Consider the following 20,734-nt stretch of genomic DNA (forward strand, 5'->3'; position numbering starts at 1 on the left):
TATTCGCGGCTGATCGACCCTTGCGATTCACTGGGTCTAACTTTGAAGTGGCAAACCTTTCGCATGAGCATAGCGGCGGCCTGATTGGTTCTGGTCATACAATCAACGGCGCGCGAGCGAGCCCTTTCCGCGCTCTCTTCGGTGATGGTCAACACTAATCTGCTTCTTTTCTCGGGTTGCTTCATCCATTCCGATACGGTAAGAGCCACCGTCGTTCCGAGTGGCTTCGTCAGTACTATAACATCGCCGACGATCGCATCCACGGGCTGGACTATCTCGTGAAGGTAACACACTACGGTGGCGGTCCCGCCGAACAGGCACCATGGGTTCTGGAAGACCTGGCAGTCCTTGACAGATGCATCAGCTGCCTTCGCTGCATCCATGTAACCGCGTATCGTCATTGGCATCACCGTCTTCCTCTCGTCGTCTTTCATAACGTCGGAAACGCCCAGGATGATCCTGGTGCTAGAACACCTGGCGAGGCCCAGAGAGTGGACACCCCCGTGGGCGATGGCGCAAGCGATCCTGCCCATCACGTAAGGATCATCGACCACGGCGGGAATAACGTTGAACGTTTCTATCAGCAGCATGCCGCCAACGTCGTTCAGCTTTGTTATACGAGTATCCTCGTAAACGCGTGTCGACGCGTAAGGATCCGTCTTTTCATCCTGCATGTGCATCAATCAAGCAATTTATGGAATTTTCATGAAAAGTTACGATGGCTCGCGTGCTCTCATAATCGTCATTTCCACAGCATTTTGTTACGGACAATACAGGTAGAACGATGATGAATGCAACAATCACGGAAGTAATAAAGATAATTCTTTTCAAAAAACAATTTTTCGTAATTGACAAATTGTGCTCTCATCGAAGTCATAAAAAGTTTATGATAGAAATAAATATAAATACATTTTTGTTTGTAAAAAATAACAATTTTGCGCTAATAAAACCGGTATCTAAATAAGATATAATTATCGTGAATTATTCACAAAAGTCTAATTTGAGTTCTGTCAATTTCGTTCTACTATACAATCACCTTTTTTACATTCAACAGATCGAGCAACAACTGCCTCTCCTGTCGATCCAGTAACAAGCTCTTCCTTCGCGAATCGGCAAATTTCGTTAACTGAAAATCCGCAGGGAGACCATGCTTCTCAGGATCAAAAGGAAGCTGCACATTATCGCTAGGGTCGCCGAGGAGCTCCAGACTGACGACACCATCACTCTCATCGTCATTCTTCCTCATCACAGTTTGCGTAATTATCTCCGACATACTGGGTGGACTTGAGGACACCACAGATACGTGAAATCACCGAAACTACGCGGCATGCGTCGCGCGAGTCGTTGCGCAAGGAAACAACAAAATTGCGATCGCAGAAATAACGGAAAATCGTCGTCACGAAACGCTCCATGCACGTACAAGGCGTTCGAGAAAGACGTATCTCTCAACGATTTTTCTTAATCTAGCAAAAGAAAGATAGTAGCCTTCGTTTTACCTCTGTTCGACAGCAGAGTCCGAATAACTCTTACGTAGACCTTGCCGTGTTTGGTTCGCGCCACGTGGAAGAGGAAGTCCGAGAGTTTGCCATCGCCCTCGTGGATGTCCGTTCGCTCGTCGAGGATCTCTCGGAGTGTCGCGACGCGCTCTTCCGGCGTGCTCTCGTCGAGCGAGCCGAGTTTCCTGTCGAGGTACTCGACCACTCCGATGTCCTCCCAGAATTGCGGCGAATCCGACACATCTTCTCGTAACGGGCTGCTCACGTTCGATCGCTTGCTGGACGAGTCAACGAAATCGATCCCGGATACGTCAAGACCGGCATAGGAAACGTCCAGTGCGATACTGTCGAAAGTCGATTCGCCGAGGGTGACGATGGAGCCGATGCTTCTCCCTCTGGAAGTCGACGGGGTGGCCTCATCCTGTTGACCAGTGGGCGAATGCAGAGGACTCGGAGATGCGTCGCTGCTCGCGCGAAGGTGAGTCGGGCTGCTCATGACCTTGACATGACCCTGCTCACCACCAACGATCGAGATCTTGGAGACTAGAAGCTCCTTTGCATCAGCGGCGAGCTTTAAACGTAACGCTAGGGGAGCCTTTCGTTTCTTCTCGACCCTTTCTTGCTCCGTTGCTCCAAAATTGTCTACTCGTCTTTTACTTTGTCGTGTGTTACATCTGTACCCAAAAGCGAGGTCACTAATCACTAAGATAACTTCTTAGATCGTCGTTTTCCGCTTCGAACAATTTCGCAGTTTCGTCAAATGCGAAATTTCTTTACCCAAATCTTCTCTCGAATTGTTGAGTAGTCGCTATTGTCGCATACGCCTCCTTTTATCTTAAATCTTTCTAGTCATTGGAAAGAATTTGTTGTTCGGTTATTACTGCAGTTTCCACGAATGTTTTGCGCGCGTATTACTTTTAATTCAAGGAAAGAGTATTAATTTTGCGGTGACACGGAAGTACTTTTTCAATCTCTGAAGCCCATCTAATCCTGCACACATAGATCATGAAAATGCAGTTTTCTCATCAAATTGTTCAATCCACATTCATCAATCCATCGTTGCACTTTTAGCACTTTTATTGCCGGCGTCAATATTCTCTTTTTCTTTAATAAAAAAGAATGTATAAATATATATCACATTTCTTCGGAAAAATTAATACTGCGTGTATGTATCGAACGTCCGAGGATATGCGGTACATAATGCGACAAAATTGAACGCTTGCTCAATCCGCGGTGCATAGATTAGAAATTCTAAAAACTTGATAAGCAGTACGAGCGATCGTTTAATAAACTTGTTTAGAAATCCGAATCTAATCGATTGGAAGTTAGCCGTGAGGAAACGAACGACATCCTGCTTCTGAACGGTTCCGTGAAAAATCAGGCGACAAAGTTCGTTACGTGAGTAAATTGTCTTGAATTAGAACTACATATATCGATAATATGTGTAATTTAACTGACGAAATCGAATTTCATGTATTAAACAACACATCATCCGTCGTGTTGTGCACGCGATCGTTACAGTCTGCGGTATAACTGCAACGATATCTGCTACCGAGGTAAGTAGGTGAAAAAGAAGGGTTCTCTCAATACTGTAGCGACCGTAGAACGAGGCAAACTCGAGTTCATCGAAACGGAGCATCACAGCAGGCATAACCAGAGAGATACTGTGAATCACAGATCGACACTCGTGCGAAATGTATCAAGGTTCGAAATAATACACCGAAAACGACCAAATCGCTCGGATTAACTTAATTTAGTCGAAATTAATTATTATTAATTTCGGATTAATATAGTCGAATTCTGAGAACTCTCTTTTACAATCAATTGTTTGTTTGATACGTCCAACACCGTTGGTTGCACAAAGGCGTTGCTACTGTTAAGTAAAATATGAAGCCGATCTGTACTAAAGTTTTTAAAGTTGGGAAAAATTTTTTCATTTATTTATGTAAATAGAGTGGTGGAGATGAAGTGACTTTTAGCACTCAATTAGAATTATTTATTGCATTCTTGAATTGCGGCGAGTTGCATAGCGTAATCCATGAAAGCGATTCGCAATTGAAGAGATCTCATTAATTGATACTTAATATTCGTGAAAGTAAAATACGAAGTTCCGGGCATTAGCGGTGAACGGATGTACTCGAAAACTACAATTGTAAAGAGAAACAGATAGATACATGAACGCGCTTGCTCGGTAATGAACGATATCGAACGATCTCCTTTCGCGATAATTTCGGCTTGGGAGATCGATCGCCCTAAATCGAAATCGTCTCGAACAGAAACCGCTTTCGCCATTCGAAGGCGGGCACGTGCGTCCGTTTTCGGTGACGGATGAACGTTTCCGAAACGATTTCACTGACAATGCACGAATTCGGGGAAAGTACGAAGGGAAGTGTCCACTTTCGAGGCAGACATCTCGATCGAAAAAATATATATTATACATGCTAATTAAAGAAATGATCGTGAAAAAATCGCCGTTAGATTATGCGTCGAATAAATTTGCACGTTTCATTGTTCAACGATCATGAGCGACTCGATTATTGTACATGGCATGCTATTAATATTAATTATATATCATTACATTTCATTGTGCAATTATCTAGTGATAATTTACGTCGGAAGTATAAAGATTTAGAGAATTATACTAGGCAATCGTTTGCTGTGCTGTGAACTTGTAAATATCTGCACATTTTCATGCATGCAAACAATCTATTTACTATTATAATAAAATAAATAAAGTAATTCAACTACGATATTTTCAAATCAGTCTTAAAATCTTGATGTACGCCAACAACATCCCGAAGATAAATGTCTGAGACAGACTCAACGGATATTTATACAAGGATAAAAATAGAACATGTCGAAAAAATATCGAGAGAATATTTATACAAGTATAAATATTCGAAGACAAGAGAGCGTACAGCTGGCAAGTTTTATCGCGCGGTGTACGCGTACGTATCTATCACGTACAAAAGCTTCGGTAAGATAGAAAATCGCAAATCATGAATGATTGAATCGATAATGATAATTATGCGTGCTTGAAAGTGAATTAAGTAAACAACGATAAGAGCTCGATATCGCGCGACGAAGTGATTTTAGTCAAATTTTAGATGCTTGTTAAGTAAGAACAAACAATAAGACAATATAGAGACCGGCAGATTTTCTGATAGACGGACAATATAATTACAAAATGCATACAAAGATAATCACACTCATTTCGGTACATGTAATTAGAATGTTTGCATGATTAAATAAATATAGATGAAAACGATTAATTTTATGTAACTAAATATAACTGAAGCTACAATACTTCTGCTAACTGTTGTACCTGAGAAATAGTTTCTATATTGTACACGTCATATTAGCTCGCAATAGAGTATCTGTTCTGAACATGTGACAACAATGATAACAGAAGTGTAAATATATCATTCCAGCTGACGGTTACTAGCAGGATCAACTAGCACGTTACTTCACGTTACGCATACGCGATACTTAGCATGTACCACAAACACCTCGGAAACATGATTTTTTTTCAAAAGCCTCTTGCTTCTTAAAAGTTTTTTCTCTCGACAGATCTCACATTTATCAAATGTAACCTTGATCATTCCAGATCAATTTCCGTCAGTTTTAGCGCAATGTCCTCGAGCAATATTCAGAATGCAGTCACGACCGACTTTCGAAAATAAAAATTTGAAAATCTAACATAAAAAAAAGAGGATAAAGAATACATCGAAATGTATCGACCAAGTTCCTAATTAAACACAAATGGGGACAAACTGAACATTGAGCGTTTCTGGATTCTGCGAATCAAGAGTGCTAAAAGCCAATTAGTACAGAGGACTCTCGGTACTTGGATCGAGCTTTCCTGTTTATGGCACCGAACGTGAGCGATATCGATAACATGTGCAACGTTAATTACGTATGGCGGCCGATGGGAGCAGCGAACTCTTTGCGTAACGGTAATAATGCTTAACTTTTCGCCGTGGTTGCTGATGCGAGCGGAATGCTATCTAAGATCTAGCGGCTGCTTTACGCGAGTGATCATCAATCGCTATTCCATTAATAACTGCAATCCGGAACAAAGTCGAAAATCGTGTTTCCGAGCCGGCATCGACGCCCGTGCACGAAATTAACACGTTTTTCAAGGCGTACGTTATTATTCCGGGTGGAGTTAGGTCATCCCTCGGAGCTTTCAAGGTCGCGCGTTTGTAGCACCGCACAGAAATAGAGCGAACTTCACGGAGAACTGCATCTCGGCCTGAGACTCTCTTCTCGTAGCCGAGGGTCATTATCCTGCAATCAATGACTCGACTCGTATGGATTGTGACGCGCTGCGGGAACGATATGCTTCAAATTACTCACGGAGAACTCGATCGACCTTTCGCGCAAAAATAGAAAATAAATTCGTTTCTCGAAAGAGAGAAAAAAAATTATGCATGTAAATCATTTTTAGGGGATTCGAAGGAATCCGATTTTTTAAATACGCCATTTCGCTGTGATAAAAAAAAGAAAAAAATAGCGGTGAAAATTTTTAAGGCTGCAGCACGTGTATGAATCATACGACGATTCTGTTCCACCGAGTTCATTGCGGTAAAAGCTCGCGATCGATCGTAAAAATCTAAAAAAGAAATCTAGAGTATAATGCATTATCAAGAATGCCAATCGCGCTACCAGCACGTGGCTTGCGCGATACCATTCCCGCGTTCGCCACGTCAACTAAGTGGACTTCGCCTATACCTCGTGACATTCTTTTGCATTCCGTTCTCGATATCGCAAGCAAGCGTGGTAAACGCACTCAATGTAGGAGACAACGATAATCCGCTCCCAAGGCACGTACGCGCGATAAAGAGGACCAGGTTTCGATCCGCTCGCGGCCAACTTCCTACTTCCAGAGCGACCTAACCTAGGCGTGCCGGACGCCGATACTCGCGATCGAATAAGCAGAAACGCGCGTTCGTCGCGACGGAACTCGTCGTCGCGCGGTTAGCGGCCGTCGATGCGTTTGCGGTACGGAATCGGCTGCGTGACGCGCGAGCGATCCTCCGACGTGCGTCGCGCGAGAGGAGGAACCTCGCGGAATCCGGGTACGGGCGGCGACTGAGTCTCGCTCGCGCATGCTCCACGTACCACCGTGCTGGACCAGCGCTCTCCGAGTTGCGCCGAGTGTCCTCGCGCACTCGCGAACCGCGGTTTCCAACCGCCGCGCGCTTTTAAGCTCGCGAAATAAGCGCGGCGAAGGAGCGAGCTGGCAACGAGCGCGCGGCGGGCGCGTACGAGCGGAACGAACCTCGCGGCTGCACGAGCGCGACCGAACTGAAGCGCACGCGGCGCGCCCGAAGCGACCGCCGTCCGGCGGACGCGCTCGCTTCGCAGCCCGCGCCACGTGATTGGTCAGGTCGCCCCTGGGCGCCGAGTGCGTTGAACGCGCCGGATAGCGCGAGCGAGAAAAGCCTCGATAACGAGGAAGCCGCGCGTCTATCGCTCGACGCGACGACCCTCGCGAGTCCGCCACGATAAGATTGCGGATAGCGATGCATCGCGCTCCGTGATCGATTAAGCTAAGAACGATGGCGTTTTTCGGCAATATCTTTTTCTTGAATCGATACAACATGCTCCAGAAATCTCTCCAAATGTATACATTTCTTGCAGATGCGTAGATGTCTGCGCGATGCGGCGACGTACCGCGACGCGACATGACGAGAATCGGATCAAGGATGCGGTCCTTGCGTCGCGTCGACGACGACGACGTCTCTCGTGCTACTATATCTCCCGTGCTGCACTTTTAATAACGAACGAATTCTGGTGGACACGGAACGCAATTTCCTCGAACGGATTTTCCTCGATAGTTATTTTTAAAATAATAATAGAGGAGAATCCCCTATTATGAGATATGCTCCTAATATGAGATAATGGGGTTTCTGCTAAACTAGTGAGCACCATCTGTTAATTCCACCATAAACTTATTACTCTTGGTGTAAAATGTATTTAGTGAAAAATTCATTGTTCGTTATTGCGTTTAGCTTTTGCAACAAAAGGTTTGTGAAATTGTGAACATGTCAAAGGAACTTAAGGCAAGTCTTTAAACCTTGTTTATTACATAATAAAGAAATGGTTGGCAATAAATTCAGTATGCAATGATAGAGTAGAATCGTAGTAACAGGAAAATACGCGATTTGTTGAATTGCTTAATTGTAGAGGTTAGATTTCATGATCGCGGAACCGCTAGGCGCGTGGCTCGTATGAGATATTCAGGGTACTCTTAATATGAGATAATTATTGCTCGAATATGAAGAGTATGTAGTGTAATAAAAAGAAAGAAAATACTACTTAAGGTTAAAGAAAAGTTAATACGAATTTATATTACGAATTTTCGTGTATTTAATTTTTATAGAATCTGACTATGGAGGTTAGAGAAACGAGGAAGCGTCGACAGTGGAATCGTGAAGATTTGGCGAAGGCTGTGGCAGCAGTATTTTTATAAAAATATCTAATAAAGTTTTTTACTTGCAATACTGATGTATTTTGCACTTTTAACACCGATTTCTCGAGGTATCTTATATTAGGAGCACACTTTCGCGATCTTGCGTAAAGCTCTTTTTTCAAATTGTTTTAATTTTCAGAAAATATAATATTTAAATTAGATTTTTCATTTCACCAACCTAAAGCTTATTAAATTCTCTTCAAGAGAACGTATTACATTTTTAAATTCTGCCTATAGATTTCCTTACATTCGGCAAAATCGATATGGTATCTCATAATCGGGGGGGGGGGGGGGGGACTTTCCTCTATTATATACGAGTCATCTAATTTGTTCTACGTGTCTGCCATTCTTCTAGTGAATATTTTTTCATTTTATCCTTAAAATAGCGGTAACCTTGAAAACGATAATCACGTGATTCGTAATTACGTGATCGCTATTTTTAAGCACGGAAAGTTTGATTGTTATATAAAACACTGGAGTTAAACTTGATTTATGCTTTGCGATAGGTGATAAATCCTTGATATTTCATGCAAGATAATCGATAGCGACTGGCAAGAACGCGAGTCGCATTGTCGAATCGCACGATTGTTAACACGCGAATATCAAGCGCAGGTGGGGCGCTCGACATTTTCAGGATACGCCGCGAGAACACCTGGCAGATATCGCTTGAGAAAGCAGCGCTCTTTGCTGAATGCGATCTAATGGATAGTTGCAATTCCTAAGGTGCAAATGGCATCGCGCACGCGTCATTCGCTTGGAATACGCTTTTATTTATTAATATATGATCTAGTGAAAGCTAATTTAGAACAATTTAGATTTCATTCCTCATCTGAATACTTCATGTAGAATTTCTAGATAAATATCACGATATACAACAGTGTCTTTTCTTGGCAGAAAAAGAAATGATCAAGTTCGATTTTCTAGAGTTTGTATACTACTGCAGAGTTGATAATTTTATGATATCTAGTGAATATAAGGAAATATATTCAATATTTTGCATAAATTCATGACAGTTTTATATAAAGCACGTTAATTCTTCTGTTATATTACCGGCAAAGACGTGAGAACGGAAGAGCGATATCTCAGAGAGATATCTCAGGAATCATGTTTTCATTAAGTAACTTAGCATTGCATATAAGATTCCATCTCGTAAATCATCTTCCCTAATGCAATAAAAATCTACTATTCTCATCACTGAAGTACTCGAGATTGCTTTTCTCCTATTATAAAGAAGTACTGTGTAAAACTGTGATATATCGAGTTTAATGATTAAACAAAAGAAGAAATAATCGAATAAAATTATTGATCATAACAAACATCCAAATGTTTATGTTAATGTCACCATCGGAATACGTTTGACTTCTTCGAGCAACGAAGAGTTTTTCTTCAAGTAAAAAGAAAAGCGTGACCGGAATTAAGTCAACTGGAGGGACAATAAAATAGCACATAATTGAATAGCGCAATTAAATGACAAACTTGCGAACACTTTCTACACTTTCGGATACGATGGAAGATTGAATGGAGAAATCACGCGCGACGTCAGAAAACAAGAATGGAGGAATTCCTGTGGGAACCGAAAAAAGCTGTTGTATCATTCCTTCCCGTCTGGAGTGGAGTTTCACCGTTTTGCACGGTTCAAGGAAAAGGTGAAAAGGCACGTATACGTAAAATAAAACGAGAAAAGTGGAGCGGTTAGAGGAGGCATCATGATGCATCGCGCTAACAATGCGATCTCGCGCGCATCCCGCGACTGTGAGAGGATTCTCATTATTACTTCGGATGCAATAGCATGGAAAACAAATGATTGTTAGTTAGTAAATCACAGGCATGGAAGGCGAAGAACAGGAGTCGTTTTATCATTCAATGAAGGTGTGCGAACGCGCTCGCCTCGCAATGGTAAAACGCGAACGTTATGAGTTGACAGAATATTATTAGAATACTATTAGAAATGCCTGTTGAGAACTTCGGAAATTAATATCAAGATATATATGAATATAAATATTATTAAACAATTGTTGAATGATTATTGGAATCTTTGTAGAAATCAAAGTATGTACATCTTCCTCTCTTCCGTTCCATTTACCATCACACGCGCACACGAGGTATTTAAATTATCGCACACATATTATGGATAATTAAGAGATGCTTGATGTGAAAGGATGCGAAATATTTCTTCATTAATGTAATTATTCTAGATATCTTCCGGCAATGAATATATAATATCTTATCGGTTTCGAGGGCGTGCCTTCACCTTTCCTCCAGCTCCATTGATTCCCGTATTACCCTGCTTCCCAAATGCTTAGTTTTGAAGTAGACCGCATCATTAAACGCACATTTGCCGCAAATTAATTTATGCGCATACTATACCACTGTATGCGTGCAATTAACTTTACGAAGCAATGCAGAACCTCATTAACTACACAAAGAAAAAAATGTAGTTTACAGAAGATTGTTAACATCTATGTATTCTCTTATAACATGGATATATATTTTTATAGATATTATCCTATGTTCCTTTATGATTTCACGTGAGAATTTGATTAGAAAAAACATATTTTGTCATTTCGACGAAGTCGGATAAATAGGTACACACGGAAAGAGATGGACAGACTCGATGATGAATGATAGAGATGGAGAGAAAGGAAGACAGAATACTTTCACGTACCAATTACTAAATAGACTGGTACATCTTAGATACCGTTCTTTCCCATATTCGTCAATAGCCAAAGGACTGTGCCCGTCTGTGCATAAATACAAGCGTCTTTCGCGAATCAAGATGTAGCAATATATAATACATAAATTATTAAAAAGAGATAACATTTATCTCTCTCAAACTATTAAAGGACACATATTCTAAGCAGAAACAGAAATTGCCTACAAAAGATCTGTGCATAGTTTATATGATATGCACATATTTATAAATAAAAAATAACATTCAGATTTCATGTGATTAAGATGCTAATTTCCAAATGATATCAATGGTATTGTACAAAACTATACGTCGAGTCAATATTTCGAGAATCGCTTTTCACACGATGTCTCTCCAAGAAAATAAGCATATACCGCAAATAAAATCTGCTCTGTTAAATTGTATGCAATGCGATCGTCCGGCAATCAAACGTTACACGGTGCGCGGTATCTGGAGCACGTAAATGAAAATGAGCACGCAGGTCCATTCGTGCCTCAAGAATATAGAAATCGGTAATCAGTGACACGCGAGATGTCTCGTCGCGACACCAGGGTCTCGAGAGTTGCACCCGCATTGCGTAGCGAAACGTTTCCCGCTCGTAGGGGAAAATCGTGTCGCGCTGTTCTTTCATCCTGCTTGAGGGAACCCGCAGAATTTCTCGCGTCAATTCCGCAAGTTACAATAATCGCGTGACGCATTTCGATACCTGGCGGTACGCGTACCCGACGAATAATCCTCGCTTTTCCATCTCGTTTAGCCGGATGGATTTCTAACGTAACCGCGCGTCTCTTGTGCATTTTCCACGCATCGCGGAACTCGCACTCGCGCGAGCGAATGGCCGTTGCACCGCGTATACAGCATCGAAGGCCAATGATTTCTGCTTAAGCCGCTTTGATTAGATTTACTCTGCTTATTGCATTAATATCACGATCTTCGACGCGTGCGACTGAACCTTACTCTATTTCCTACGTATTCAGTGTTCCTCAGATGTCTATCATCACGTTTTAATTGCAGTAGTAACACGGCAGCAATTAAATAGTAATTGTGCGTCTCAAACGCATCAAACTGCGAGTAATGTGATTAGATCATAAATTTTCCTTTAGCAGCAAAACAAGATAACATACTTGCTCGGGACTTTTCTTTCCTGAATCGTTGAAAAGATAAATCTTATTTTTACACGATCATCTGAGAATTTGCAAACTGCTTCCGGCCTCTCCGTTTTATTCGTCCGGCTCGCATTACATTATAATCTACAAAGAAATTTACAAGCGTGCAAATAATAGAAAAGTTGGAAAATTGCACTTACGGAAGTAGTTAAGAGTCTCCCGGATTTGGTCCGGCGATAATTTCAAATCGGCGTCCTCTAACTTGAGCGCGGGTGCCGGGATAAACCAATCGGCGTTCTCGTATCCTGCAAATACACAAAAAAGATCTTTTGAGGTCCTTCACATCATCAACATGAATGCCTTAACTGCGCTTCTGCAGTAATCTAGTTTACTCGTTTACTGAAACGGAGACTGCAAAAATGTGTTAAGCGCCTCGGTCCGTATATTACGATAGAACAGCAGCTATATTCGCGGGGCAATGTATTACCGTGTTAATTAATGCGGTAATCGTATCCGTTCCGAAGACGAGTAACACAAACGCACGTTATAACTCGCGTGAAGCGAAGCCACGAGGCTAAATGTACTGTAGCTAATTGGTGGATACACGCGTGCTGCTCTAGGCGCGGTCACAACCCTGGAGGGGCGCACCTTTTAGAGCTTCGTTTTATTGACGGGACACGCGATACGTGGACCTCCATGGTTTCAAATTAGTAGCTAGTCATTTCTCATGCGTCGTATGTCGATGTTGATTAAACGTTCTCTTGAAAAACGCAGATGCACAACCCAAGCATGTTTTTCATACGCTCTCTTTATATTGTACTGTAAAATTCTCAGTGGATGAGAACCGCTGTCCTTTGGCGTTTCCGACAGCGGGCGAGCTCCGAAACAACCCCCGCGTTTGCGCGGATAAGCGATCGGAGTACGCGGAATGCTCCGATTTGGCGAATTGATCAGCTGATCAATACGCGCATGGCAGAATCGATTAGTTAGATCCGTGTAACGATCGTGTTGGTGGTATTAGCGAGGTCGACGGAATAAAAGCTCGTACCGGAGCCAAGACGGGCTTTTTCGGCTGGAGTTAAGTCCAGCTGGTTATTCTGTGATTCTGCAGGCTGAACATTCCCTGCGTTCTCAGCGACGGAGTGGACCGCATCGACGAAACCTTTGATCGGCGTAATATTAACGTAATATTAATATAATATTAACGTTTAGTTGCGGTGCACACACAACGGATTTTATTGAGAACCGCAGTCCGCAGCCGCCGATCAAAGATTTCGTCGATGCGGTCCACTCCGTCGCTGAGAACGCAGGGAATGTTCAGCCTGCAGAATCACAGAATAACATCCCGTGTGTACAGAATAACATCAACACAAAGGCACATGAAGACTTAAACGTTATAAGAAATACCCCCCCCCCCCCCATCAAGGTGATCTCTCCAAGACATCGTAATAATAAGGAAACCGTGGTGGAAGAGACCACTTACGTGACATATTTAATAAATATACAGCCAGTAAGGTTGACGAACAAGATCCTTTGTTTTATTTATACAGGGTGTCCCGGGTTTTAACCGACAAACTGCGGGAGCATATTCTACTAGTGGAAATAAGAAAAAATTCTTATATCGAGTTTGCTTAGAAATGCTTTATTACAAAGTTATGAACCAATATTGAAAAGAAATATGAGATAAGTAACAACGGATTTTTTCACAAGAATAAAAATTATCTACGCAATGATTTAGTGACGCATTTCAAAATGTTGTCCTTGCACATCGATACAAGCTAGACATCGACGTAGTACAGAATTTGTTACGGTACGACATTCCTGAAAATTTTGTTGCATCTCAGTAACTGAATTAGTAATTCGTTGCTTTAAATCTATCTGGTACTCTCCTGTTAGGAAATCTACGTTGATACTCTCGTACGGCAGCTCGTGCATTTCCGTCACGGAATCCGTACACGAAATGAATATCGGTGTATTCCTCATTTGAAAACACTTTTGGCATTCTGATAGTAATTGCTAGTTGACACGACGATTGAAATCTAACAGCTACTGTTGTGAAAGTAACAATCATACTGAATCGTTTCAACATAGTGAACATGAATACATGTGAATACACGTAACATAAACATCTTCGACCTTCCAAATTCTACACTATGTTCCGTCGTTACTTATCTCATATTTCTTTTCAATATTGATTTATAACTTTGTAATAAAGCGTTTCTAAGCAAACTCGATATAAGAATTTTTTCTTATTTCCACTAGTAGAATATGCTCCCGCAGTTTGTCAGTTAAAACCCGGGACACCCTGTATATTTATTTCCACTGATGAAGAGAAGGAGGAGTTAACATTGCTATTGTTTAAATAATAATATGTATAGCCTTCTCTATTTAGCGAAACCTGTCTTTCTAGCGCTGAAGCCATTTTATAATTTTTTAACCGATGCTCTTAATGAAACCCTTAATTTCAATACAAGGTTTCGTAAATCAACACTCGGGGAATATCGCAGGGTTATCGAAAAGGTTTCCTCGTTTAATTAGAACGAAGCATGAAATTTGAACGGACGCATACGGGTTGCATCCTATCATACATTAAGGTTTTCCTTATCTATTTACACCTGCAGTATCGCATCACCCTGATCACATAAAGAAACGCATCATTGAATTGAGAACACAATTATCCACAAATCTATGTGTCGATGTTCCTCTATAGGAATTCCATTTGCGCAATATTCAAAACGATCGTACATTTCGATCCTCGATTTAATCGACGTAACTCGATATAACTCACCGGTCATATTTATCTGAAACGCGATATAGATTCGTCGATCATTATCAGCATATCTACCAGATCTTGTTTTTCGTTGCTGTCAATAAATCATCGCGGAAAACAAATTCGATAACGCTCGAAATATACGAATTCATACAACATGATGCCTCGGAAGAATCCATTCTGCAACGCAGGAGGTTTCCTCGAGCGCCAACAGCTATACGGGGTGTCCCGGGTTTTAACCGACAAACTGCGGGAGCATATTCTACTAGTGGAAATAAGAAAAAATTCTTATATCGAGTTTGCTTAGAAATGCTTTATTACAAAGTTATAAACCAATATTGAAAAGAAATATGAGACAAGTAACAACGGATTTTTTCACAAAAATAAAAATTATCTACGCAATGATTTAGTGACGCATTTCAAAATGTTGTCCTTGCACATCGATACAAGCTAGACATCGACGTAGTACAGAATTTGTTACGGTACGACATTCCTGAAAATGTTGTTGCATCTCAGTAACTGAATTAGTAATTCGTTGCTTTAAATCTTCAAGCGAGATTACTTCTGTACTGTAAACTTTATTTTTTAAAGTTGCCCATAAATAAAAATCAAGAGGCGTTAAATCGGGCGATCTTGGAGGCCAGAAAACCGGTCCTCCTCGACCAATCCACCTATGAGCGTAATGTTCGTCTAACCAGTTTCTAACTTGTCTAGCATAGTGCGATGGACAACCGTCTAACTGTATCCAGCTGTTTTGGCGAAACTGCAGTGGCACATTTTCCATCAAAATTGGTACATGTGAATACACATAACATAAACATCTTCGACCTTCCAAATTCTACACTATGTTCCGTCGTTACTTATCTGATATTTCTTTTCAATATTGGTTCATAACTTTGTAATAAAGCATTTCTAAGCAAACTCGATATAAGAATTTTTTCTTATTTCCACTAGTAGAATATGCTCCCGCAGTTTGTCGGTTAAAACCCGGGACACCCTGTATATTTCTTGTGCGTTGTTTGCACAAGATATTACATGTTCAATTCACGTTTTGCCTGACACTTTTCGCCGTAAGCGAAGGAAAGGAAGCCGAGTTTACCTTGAAACTGCGTTAATGTGTCAGCTCGTAGACGGTATCTCGGAATTTGTTCCTCCAGCAGACTGATTATCTCGACTTCTGGCAACTCCTCTCCGCTGCACACCTCTGCAACAATCAAGCAGCATCCACCATGGCGTTACTAAGTGCAGAGCCGTCATTATGCGCGCGTTATAAATCGCGCCGTTCCGCTTCAAGGCACGCGCATTACGCGAGACGCGATTATTTTCTCGCACGTGCTTGGATCACGTGCGATCAAATATACACACCGCGCGTATCTTCCCATTGTACTTAAGCTCTTTCGCATCAAAAACGGAAGAAATTACAATAATACGCGGCCCACCATCGACTTGGTCACTCTTTGTGCACGAGGATTGCGGTCGATGCTGACTGCATGATTTAATAATAGCATTGTGACGCAATGTTTATGTCAGAATTGTCACGAGAAACACATGAAGGGAAAGAAACGTGATAAAATAGTCTTGCTATGGACGAAAATTGAATTATGCCATTATAAAAATGGAAATGTGATAAAAATGGACTTGCTATGGACGAAAGTTGAATTCCAATTATAAAAATAGAAATATTGTAACAATATATTTCGCATTTTGTTATCTCAACATGTAATGAATCTACCTACGACGTAAGATAAATAAATGTGCACGATCCGTATGACAAAAAATTGCTTGCGGTATGGCAGAAGATGGAATTTATTTCTTATTTACCTTGCATATATTAATTATTGATATTTACCTTACCTTGCATATATTATATTATTGATATTTTGTTTTTATGCAATTTTTATTCCAACTTTAGATAATATGCTAAACATATAGATAATATGCAGTAATATGCTAAAAAGAGAGCGAAAGAGTGAGAAACAAAAAGAATGAGAGAAAAGTTTAAATGGTGATACTAATATAGTGCTTGGACTTCAGGCACGTGAACTGCATTTCATGGTACGAAAAATTAGGTGAGTTGCATTACCGTATATACTGTGACCGTATCGTGATACAGAGGAGATACCCGTACAGGGTATTTTAGTGAATTTTAAAGATAAATCTTTCAAAGACTAAAATGATAAAATGCCGTTACGTCGCAACTTCTACTATTTTCTTAATTTTCCGTTGTGTCAAGAAAGTCTCAAATATAAAATATTAATTGAAATCCATTTTCAAACAAACAAACAAACATTTCCTCTCCAATTTACGTTCTTCGAGTTTAATCTTGGAAATTATGGAATTTTCATGTATAATTATCTAGTATACCTGCATCAGATTAGATATTATCTCAAATATTCTTTAAAAGATGAAAACATCACAGTACGTAGTTGTTGATCGGTCAAAATTTATGACCATGAAGAAACCGCGCAAAATGATCTGCGCAATACAATGAAACTGCTTCTGGACTCATGTTGCCACGAAATACCAAATATTCAAATCAAGAGTCAACTAATTAATAGTAACCATTGTTACTGACCTGACGTTATATGCTTCTACGAGATCCTCATAACTACCACGTAAAAAGTAAAGTGCATCGATCGAGAATAGTTGCGATGGTAAGGTGTGCTGCCGTCACGATATGAAAACGCGACGCAATCCATGCAGAGCCGGCGCAGTGCTGCAACTACAGATGCTGCCTGCACCGGGAAGCGACACCAGTCTCGCTTTGCGTGAACTTTGTACTTGCGAGCGCGCACTCGTGAGACTGAGATGACCCGCGCGAGATGATATCGCGCTGCATAAAGTTATCGTGGTTTAGCACATAATCGCATATGATGATGCATAGCCTAGATTAGTCTTACCCCGTGAAGAAGCTGATTGTTCGGAATGAATGCTAGGCCGCGCGCAATTTTCACAAAATTTTCCCAGATTTCATTAATAAAAAAAAGGAAACGGTTAAGCCTGCAGCCGGTTCCCAACGTCTCTGTTCAATTGAATCGCGGAAACCGGATCGTAGGACTTGTATGTGGCAGGATTATATACTGAAATCGTTACACGCGCTAGAAAAATCATACAGCGTGACGAAGCAAAGGGTTAATGTTTTAAAAGACGCACAAATAGAATATTTTTGCGTTGTATGACTCGAATGGCGGACAAACATCGAACTCGCGTGAACCGATAAAGCACTCCTCGTAATTAATGACTTGTCAGTTTCATAATTTTAATGTTTAGGATGTAAGGTGATAGATATTTAAAAAAATTCTATGTATTTTCAAGATATGAGTATTTTCAATTAAATTAATAAAATTTCTCGGGCAAACTTTGTGTAAAACATTCATATAGAAATAAGAAATTCTTAATAAATTAAAAGTATTGATTGCAACAAAATAATTTTACAAGGTATAATCTTGCTTGCAATTTATCTTTTTGTAAATGTTTTATAATTATCTGTACACAAAATGTCTGGGTTAATATTTCGATCATTTCATTAGAAAATCCAAAGTACAATCATTTTCTAAATTGACGAATAGTTATGTAAAAGCTTTTTCAATGTCAGTCTTTTTAACTTCTTTATCATGCAGAAGAACTTTGTCATGTGACATAAATAGCCTGGCCGCAGAGCACGTGCTGCCACGTATTGGCAATCACATGTAGCAAAAAGGTATCTCACCGACGTTTTACTACAGAAGATAATACGTTAGGTTGAAACTATATATATATAGGATATTTAATATAATTATCAACTGCAGATCATATTGATAAGTTGCTTGTGAATAAAAAAAGAAATAAATGAAAAAAAGAGGAATTTATATACTTGATAAAGAGAAAAACATATATTGCAATTTTACCGCATTTCAGCAATTTTCACGTTATCAACAAATATCCGAACAGAATACAATATGCATGTAGTATGTTAAAAATATATATTGCATTTTATATAGCATTATACCTTGCACAAGTGATTTCAAGTAGTAACTTGATTAAATATTAACAATTAACTTACATTGTAGCAACAATGTACAATGTAGTAAAAGTAGATTATCATTTAATAATACAGGCATAAATAGAAACTAATTATGCTTAAAAGATGACTGAAAATTGCTTAATTAGAATTTCATAGAAATTCCAAATATATAAATTCTATAATAAAAAAAACGTCAATGAACAAATGTCCTACCATCTCGCCACTTGCTAAGGACAGTTTCGCGCCTCTCGAGAATCCCTTTGAGTCTCGCCGGGCCCTTGGGCCTTCCCGCCTCCCTTGTACCTAGGTACATAATCTGCCGGCAGTGTCCGGCAATGGCCGAACCTGTCGCCCTTGCACTTTCCTCATTAAGGCACCTGCCACACCGTCAACAAACTCGAATTCATCGTTTGTAAAAATTCAGAGAATTTGATTTAATCCCGAACATTGCGAATTACGTAAAGCCGAACTGGCAGCAATCGAGCGCATTGACCATCAAGCGTTTTCACGTTTTATGCGAATGATCGTCTGGCCAAATTGAAAAGCGACGTGCCAAAAAGCTTGCATAATTAGCTCCCAAGACAATGACTCGAAGGGTCCATGATCCGAATAGATCGCTTAATAATTAATTCTGAAATTGTCTCACGTTTTGCAAGTATTGCGACGCACTTTGTCTCGCAAAACGTATAAATAGAATAATTTCTTATAGAACGTTGAATGTGACTTGTACATAAATATAATAAAAGTTTTGCCTAATCTCACAAAGTATTTTGGAATAGTACTATTAACGTTAATTATTTTTAGCGTAACATGAAGCATAGCTTATATTTGAAATCGATACTGTTAATAAACAGGAACATATGACCCAACAATTCATCAAGTACGTTTACAATGAATCATTAGTAAACGGTTCCATCTGGTATGAATTCTTTTATCTCAACAGCTGCGAAGAATTAAATTGTATAACCGGTCCGCGTACACCTTGCCGTTGCGCGGAATTAATAACGAAATCGATGGCGTAATCGATAGGATAGTCGCGCCGCGATTATATATGTTATACCCACTAATTCGCGTGAAACTGTGAACGGAACGCTCGTGTCTTTCCTATTTTTATTTCTAGTGATTACGCGGTAGATGAGACTCCTCGCGATCTATCATCGACGGCGATTCGTTCGAGAACTCGGAGAAACGTTCTTTTTGAGTCGCGAGTCACCGGACAACTCCGACGAACGAACGTCGCAACGGAGGAAAATAGCAGCGACCAGTATAGTTGGAGTTTAGCCAATTTCGATTCCCACGATCGAGCCATTTATCGAATAAATCTAATTTAAAAAGTTGAACTTTTTCATCTGTACTTAAAGAAAAATATCAAGAATGTAAATGATGGTGAAATCAACATGATAAATATATAAAATTTTAAGATTAACCATCCTACGTACGTGTCTCGTGATATTTAAATATTAAATTGAATGAGTAATAATTTACTCAGAGAAAAAGAGTTAGATCACAGATAGTTCTTGGAATGTAGGAACGATATTTCAGTTGCATTTCATAACGAGCAAGAAAACTAAAGATCGATCAGTTTAAATCTTCACTGACGTAGCCGTAGCTCCTGACGACAAGGTTGCTGGCAAACGGCACGAAGTAAACCAATCCAAAAAAACACGCGTACTATGTATACGTCTGCATTATATAATAGACGGGAATAAAGTGTCGTACGTCTGTGTAATGGAATCAATTTTAATTGTACATTCTATGAGCTTTTTCTAGCGTTGCTAGATGGCTACATCCTCGGTACAAAGTGCATTTAATAACGGTCAGCTAATTAAAAAATACACGATAATGGATGGAGATCGTTTTACATACTCGGATTTTCCCGAAAATGTACAAAGCGCGCTCTGATTTAAATTTTAGCGCATTACAAAATTAGCCCTTTGTAGGCCACTTATTTCGAGATCTGAGTAATCGTGCCCTCGATATTTTGGACGCGTAGCAAAATGATGGTGCCTGAGAAAGTTGTCTGAGGAACTTTACTGAACGTATTCAGTATCACAATGCATAATGGAAGGTACCAAACATCACAGATATTTGCAGATGTTTGCAATGGGGATAAGAAGAAGTACAGCAATTTTTCATTTCATTTTTAGCTATGATGATTATGATGATGATGATGATGATGATGACGATAATGA

General features: G+C 40.2%; 1 protein-coding gene across 4 annotated transcripts in view; it reads right to left on the minus strand.

Moving 5' to 3' along the window:
* The window catches only part of LOC105285236 (trafficking kinesin-binding protein milt), a 41,764-nt gene that overhangs the window by 20,221 nt on the left and 809 nt on the right, over positions 1–20,734 (minus strand). The window contains exons 1-3 of one of the 4 annotated variants that reach the window (XM_011349335.3): positions 18,756–18,839; positions 15,639–15,743; positions 11,970–12,074 (exon numbers count right to left, since the gene is read on the minus strand). Coding sequence is in view for 2 of the 4 variants with exons in the window: in XM_011349340.3 (XP_011347642.2) it covers positions 57–680 (624 nt within the window). In the remaining 2 variants the exon portion in view is untranslated. Of the gene's footprint in view, positions 1–56; positions 690–1,496; positions 2,601–6,620; positions 6,745–11,969; positions 12,075–15,638; positions 15,744–18,755; positions 18,840–20,734 lie in introns of those variants that run through there. The other 3 variants (XM_011349334.3, XM_020033580.2, XM_011349340.3) reach the window with 3 other exon arrangements.

The sequence above is a fragment of the Ooceraea biroi genome, chromosome 5 (genome assembly GCF_003672135.1).
Source record: "Ooceraea biroi isolate clonal line C1 chromosome 5, Obir_v5.4, whole genome shotgun sequence".
Classification (NCBI taxonomy): Eukaryota; Metazoa; Arthropoda; class Insecta; order Hymenoptera; family Formicidae; genus Ooceraea; species Ooceraea biroi.